Source organism: Condylura cristata, unplaced genomic scaffold, assembly GCF_000260355.1.
Source record: "Condylura cristata isolate star-nosed mole 26May11 unplaced genomic scaffold, ConCri1.0 scaffold00041, whole genome shotgun sequence".
NCBI classification, from domain to species: domain Eukaryota; kingdom Metazoa; phylum Chordata; class Mammalia; order Eulipotyphla; family Talpidae; genus Condylura; species Condylura cristata.
Window position 1 is genome coordinate 6,595,727 of NW_004567142.1, and position 6,762 is coordinate 6,602,488.

Genomic DNA, 6,762 nt, shown 5'->3' on the forward strand with positions numbered 1-6,762 from the left:
GGTGTGACCTGGCCTGTCGGTGCGCGCCGCGGTGGCCTAGACTGGGGGTCCCCGCGAGTGCCCGCACCCCGCGCCTCGGTGGGGAGGAACAGCCCCCAGCGGGGGAGCGTGGGCCGGGGGCGGCGACACCCGGCGTGGCCAGTTGAGGGGCGTTCCGGGGCTTGGGGAGGGTGTTCTGGGTCCGCGGCTGGGGTGCCCCTTACTCGGGGTCTGCTCGGAAGCCGCTGGCGACTTGAGGGACCTCGGGGCGCCGAGGCGGGGCGGGGGTGTCTGTCGCCCCAGGGCTTTCGTGAGTCCCGGGGCGGCTTTGTGAGTCCGCAGAGCTCCGCAAGGCTGCGTCCGTGAAGGGCTCGAGGAGGCCGCCAGCTCGGTGCTTCGCGAAGTCTGCAGACAGGACTTGTCGCTCCTGTCCTGGCATTTTTTTCAAAACAAATTTGCCATGTGACATTTAAGTGTCAGATGTGGCGTGTTACTTTGCTATATCGGGATATGACTCCCGTCGTCCCAGCTTTGACCCGTCACATAATGAACGCGACGTTGCAAGGTCTCCTGACTTTCTTGGCGAGCATCATTCCGCAGGTGAGGGGTGTCTGGCGTGGCCCTGCCTTTCCCTGGCGATGAGCGAGCGCTCTGGGTGTCTGCCGGCCGGTTTGACGTCGTCTTTGGGCAACGTCTGTTTTACTCTTCAGTCCCCTTTGAAATCAGATTGGTCTTTGTTGTTATTAAATCGTATGAGCTCTCTATAGATTTTGGGTATTAATTCCTTATCCAGTATATGGTTTACAAAAAGGTTTCCCTCTCTGTAGATTGCCTTTTAATTTTGTTAACTGTTATAGTGTTATGATTATTTTTTGCTATGCAGAAGCTTTTGAGTTTGATATAGTTTCATGTGTGCATTTTTTATTTTGTTGTGTTTTTGGCGTCATTTCCAAAAAAAAAAAAAAAAAAAACTATGAAGTCCAGTATTGAACTTCTTCCCTGCCTTTTCCTATAGGAGTTTTAAGGCATCAGGGCTATGTTTAGATCTTAGATTCAATTTGACTTAGTTTTTGTGGATGTTGTCGATGGGGTCCAATTTCCTTGTTCATGTGTTTCTCTAGTTTCCCAGGGCCACTTGTTGAAGATATTATCATTCCTGCACTGGTCTTCTTAGCTCTGCTATTGCAAATGAGTTGGCTGCATGTGCCAGATTTTAATTCTGGGTTCATATTCTATGTCTTTAATCCATATGTCAGTTTTAGTGCTAGTGCCATATTGTTTATATTACCGTAATTTTGTGGTATAGTTTGAAACCAGAAAGTTTGATGCCTCTGGTTTTGCTTTTTCCTCAGGTTTGCTTTGGGGACTCAGAGTCTTTCGGGGGTCCTCACAAATTGAAAATTTTGTTTTTCTGTTTCTGTGAAGAATGTCTTGGAACTTTGATGGGGGTTGTATTGAACCTGTAGTGGCCTTGAGTAGTCTGGCTGTATCAGCAGTAGTAATTTGTCAATCTATAAACACAGGATGCCTTTCCATTTGTTTGTGTCTTCTTTGCTTTCTTTCAGCAGACTTACAGGTTTTTATTATACAGGTTCTTCACTTCCTTAGTCAAATTTATCCCACAGCATTTTATTGTTTCTATTCTATTGAGAATGGGATGTTATTCCTTTTTCAGATGTCTCATCAATTAAAAGAATACAAATGCTTTCTGAGTGTTGGATTTGTATCCTGGCACTTGGCTGAAATCATTGATTCATTCTGACACTTGTTTGCTTAGCTCTGGGACTCTCTGTATAAGATGATATCATCAGCAAATAGTCACAGTCTCAATTCTTCTCCATTTGGATGTTTGTTTGTTTTTTACTTTGCCTTGCTTAAGTATTCCAGCCAGCACTTAGAAGACTATATTGAATAAAGAGGTTGCTTGTCACTAAGACCAATTCTACTCCATCGAGTAAAATGCTAGCTGTGAGTTTGTTGTTTATGGGCTTTATTGTATTTAGTTATGTTTCTTCTATACCCAATCTATTATGCATTTTTATTATTAAAGGATATTGTATTTTATGCTTCTTCTGCATTTATTAAGATGATGGTGTGGCTTTCATCTTTCATTTTTAATGATGTACTCTACTATATTTATTGAGTTACATTCTTGCATCCTATGGCTAACTCACAATGGTATCTAGCCCTTGGAGTGTGTTTTTTCATGCAGTTCACTAACTTTTTGTTGAGAATTTTTGTATCGATATTCCTCAGGGATAGTGGTCTATAGCTTTCTGTTACATGCTTTGTTCTATTCTAGATAATGCTGGCTTCACAGAAAGTTTGCAAGAATTTGAGAAGGGTTGTTGTGGCCTTTTCTTTAAATATTTGGTAGAATTCATCAGTTTAGTTCTCCGGCCCTGGACTTCCCTATGTTGGGAGTTTTAAAGAATTATGACTGATTTACTATCTTTCCTTATTATTAATCTGTTCTCCTTGATTCAGACTGGTTAATGTTTCTATAAATGTATTTACTTCTCCTAGATTATATAATTTATCAGCATATAATTATTCATAATAATTTATGAGTCAATGTATGTAGTATCTACCATCTTTTCTTTCATTTCTGATTAATTTAGAGTCTTCTTTTTTCTTGGTTATTCTAGTTAAAGGTTTGTCAATTGTGTTTATCTTTTTGAAGACCCAGTCTTCATTTCATCAATCCTTTCTATTATTGTTATGATCTCTGTTTCCTCTACCACACTCTGCGATATATTTTTGCATCTTCAAATAAGCTCTCTGCCCCTTCTCCTTTTCTTCACCTGTCATACCCATTAATCTCATGTGGCCCTTCTCATGTAGCCTGATAGATCTCCTGGGGTTTCTTCACTTAAAAAAACCCTAATTCTTACTTCCCTTCCACCTGAATCGTTTCTCCATCCTTAAGCTTGAGTTTGTACACTTCTGATCTGCTATATTCCAGTGCTCTAATGCAACTTCAGCATTAACTGAGTTCTTCAGCTCTAGAATTGGTTTGGTTCTTTTATAGAATTTCAGTCTTTGGTGAAGTCTTCCTGCTCGTTAATTTTATTCCTGAGCTCAGTTTTGCTTTATGTGTTATTGTGTAACTCATTTAACTTCTTCGTGTCTGTTTTGCATTCAGATTGCAGTATTTTATGTCTTTGGGCTCAGTTGCTGGAAAACTGTCACTTTCTTTTCATGATACCATGTTACCATGATTTTTCCTAGTGTTTGATGGTTCCTCTGCCTCTGCCTTTGAAGCAACGATCACCTTTCTCCCTTAGCTAAGGCTTTGCTTACTTTGATTCTAACAGTTCAACCTGCTGATCCCTAGGAACCTGCCTTTTCATTTCCAGGAGGTGGTGCTACAGCACAGGTTTGTGCCTTTTTCTCACTAGCCTTGACTCACTGCTGAAGTTGGTAGTGTGAGCATGAAACAGATCTGGTGGCTGGTGGGGGCGCTGTGGTGACAAAACCTGACGGGAAAGGGGAAGAATCACGTGTTGCCAAAATACAAACAACAAAATAAACCAATGTTTCCTCAAAAATGTTTTAATAGCCTGGCGGAAGGGTGGGCAGTGTGGGGGACAAGCGAGTGCACAGCACTTGGGCTTTGGGCTGCTAATGACCCGTGGGGAGGTCCTCGCGGGGGATTGCTGTCTAGAGTGGCCCAGCACTGGTCATTCCTCCGGGCAGCTGTGGGGCCTGTGGGGAGAAGGGCAGACCAGAGATCGGGGAGGGAGGAAGAGGAGAGATGATTCCTCTAGCCCCCAAACACGGGTTCTCCACCAGGAGAACGTTGCGCCCCACTCCCCAGTGGCCTCGTCTAGGGGTGTGTGCCGAGGTACGGACTCTTCTCATTCTGTGGAAAGCGTCACCTGGTGTTTGGTGGGAATGGAAAATAGCGGCTGAGTGTTTCTGCAACCGCAGGACTGGCTAGCTTGGTGGAGAAGTATCCCAACTGAGATGCATTTGGTGCTGCAGGTGAGAAACTCAGGAAGTCTCCTATGTACAGAGTGGTCTTTAAATAAATACCGATCACGGAAAAAGCCCATTTTAAAAGAGAAGAGTGCCCAGGTGTTTTACCTGGACCCCCGGCCACACCAGGCTTCCACCAGGAAAGCCCCTAGGATGAGCACAATTAGGGCAGCCAGACTCAGCCGAATGAGGTTCACCGTGGTGTCGTCCTCTGATGAGGTCCCCGGGGAGTCTGGAAGAGAGAATGAGAGGACTGGCCGTGGACTGTCCTTCTTCTCCAGTGGATCCAGCAGATGTCACTGCCACGAGCCCTTTGTCCCTGGGCAGTGGTGAGCTCTGCCGTCCTGCACTTGTTAATCGCTGAAGACAGCCAAGGGACTGGGCGAGAACCGAGGTGGTCTCCAGACCTGCTTTCCTTCACGGTGCCTCACTTACCGCTCCGCTCCCCCTCCCCGGCCCCTGCTCTCCAGTCCACCTTCCCTCACTTCCCTGCTAGAAGCTGTTCGCAGGGAGTTTGGAGGGACACGGTGCCTGCGCGCCAGCCAAAGGAGGGCGTTCCCGCCTTGGAACTCGCAGGAAGGGACCTTCGGAAAGGCGCGATCATCGTCGGAAAGGTCTTTCTGGGGTGGGTGAAACATGAGCTTTTTTTTTGCCCAATCATCCTTCGAATGATCAGGAAAAATATTCTAGCTCAACCAACATAAAATGTCATCCTCCCACCCTGAGACACCCAGGGTCTGTCTGCTCCACTAGAATTACAAGTGGGGCCCACGGCAGGGCCTCTCCTTCCACCTCCTAAACGCTCAAGCCTTTCACTGGTTACTGCTGGGTGATGATGAGGTTACTGGGTTTGAAGTTATTCTTAAAAAAAAAGAGATTTATTTATGTATGCACACAGGACCTGGGTGTGCACCAGGGGTATGGGGTGGGGGAAGGTGGGAGGGTTCCCCAGAGACAGGGGGGGGCAGAACAGGTGGATCCACTGAAACCCACTGCTGAGGGGAGGGGGGGGCAGGAGAGGGCTACCCCGCCCTGGGGGTCGCTCCCTGGCCTGGGACCCAACTCTGACTGACGTGGCTGCTGGTGGCTTCATAGCGCTGAGACTTAACCCCTGCGCCACCAGGGAGGCCTGACTGAAGTTGTGCCTAAGAGCCTGAGGCAGTGACTAAGGGGTGGAGCTTAAACTCAGCCGCTGCGGGGCAGGTGCTGTGAGCAAGGCAGAGCCGCCTTTCATGGACGGCTGTGTTCGAACCGGCATGTGATGGCCACAATATTAAACGTGTTGACACGCGAAAATTTTCGCCTAAATAGCGTCTCTGGTCATTTCTGATATTTGGGTTGTTGGTTTAGGGCCGTGTGTGGGTGGAAAGCAGAGAAAGGCAGCGATTTTGAAACACATTAAGACAGTCAACTCCCACACATTCCAAACTTGTCATTAAGGAAGTTTGTCATTAGGAGCATAATGTGCAGAGGTTGCAAGTTAACTTATTTTCCATACGTTTACTTGCGAATAGACATTATTAATGTGAAGAAAAATTATTCATTCAATGAGAAGCATCAGGAAGACAAGAAGAAAGTTCCCTGCAAGAGATATCTTGGCCGCACGGTGGGCGCTCCTCTCACACCCCCGCACCTCACAGGGCCTGGCAAGCACTGGAAGCTCGCCAGATGCCCGCTGACCAGCTGAGGAGACTTCGGGGCTGCTCGGGGAGGCTGTGGGGAGGGGGGGGTGCAAGCTCACACCGTCCTCCCTCCTCCCGGAGGCGGACCCCAGCCTGCCTCCCACTGCAGTGACCCGTCTGTTTGGAGGGTCAAAGTGGCCAGGGACCGGCATGCCCCATCTTGGCAAGAGGCGGGCTGTGCCCCTCCTTCGCCTTGCTGTCTCGAGGGTCCCGCCCAAGCTTTGCCGATGCTTCCCGAACGAGGTCGGTCGTCTTACAGACTTGCGAGCTGAGCGCCTTCCACTTGAGAACGCCCCACCCGCCAGCCCGAGCAGGAGGCTGTGGGATCACGCGCCCGCCGAGCGCCAAACCGAGTCACTCGCAAAGGCTGACGGCGGTGGGTTATTTCCAGGCGCGGAGAAACGCGGCAGCAGTGCAGGAGCGAAAGGGGTGGGAGATCGGAGGACGCAGGGGAGAGGAGGGCGGCGACAGCGAGAATCGGAGGCTACCCTACCTGTCACCCGGATGGAGATGGGATCACTGGGGTGTGAGGCCCGGAATGGAGCCTGGGTCTGGTGGTACACACAGCTGTAGTTCCCACTGTCCCTGGCTGTCACATTCAGAAGGGAGAAGCTGGCCCCCCTCTCCTGTGACGCCCAGACCTGGGTGGGTGTCGATGACACTCCTGCCCTCAGTATTGCGAAGTGTGTAGGCTCAGTCATGTGCTGGGGCCACTGGCACTGCAGGGTCACATTCCCTCCTGCGGGCACCTCTCCCCTTGGCGGGGCTTGGAGTCTCGGTTTAGGGAAGTAACCTGGAAGACAAGAAGGCTCCAGGGTCACGCCGTCCTGTCAGGGGGCTCTGGGGAGGCGGGGCAGACTCCGGGCCCCTCCTCTCCCACCCAGCTCCAGGAGCACATTGCCTCCTTCAGCCCTGGGTGAGCAACACCAGCTCCGCTCGTCTCCCCCAGCCCCCCAGCTGCATTGGAGGGGCGCCCTTGCCTCCTCCGACTCGGGCTCCTCCCTCACCCGCCAGCCCCGGGAAGCCCAGGTATCCTCACCTGTCACCAGGAGCAGAAGGGCCTCACTGCGTGGTGATGTATCTCGGGGCTTATTTTTCCTCTGGTACTCACAGGTGTACC

At 49.6% G+C, this 6,762-nt stretch overlaps 1 protein-coding gene across 1 annotated transcript in view; it reads right to left on the reverse strand.

The window, feature by feature from the left end:
* VSTM1 (V-set and transmembrane domain containing 1) overlaps window positions 1–4,564 on the reverse strand; it is a 12,058-nt gene extending 7,494 nt beyond the window's left edge. The window contains exons 1-2 of the mRNA XM_012733545.1: window positions 4,492–4,564; window positions 4,069–4,192 (exon numbers count right to left, since the gene is read on the reverse strand). Of these exons, the coding sequence (XP_012588999.1) occupies window positions 4,069–4,192; window positions 4,492–4,564 (197 nt within the window). The remainder of the gene's footprint in view (window positions 1–4,068; window positions 4,193–4,491) is intronic.
* Between the last annotated feature and the right edge of the window lie 2,198 nt (window positions 4,565–6,762).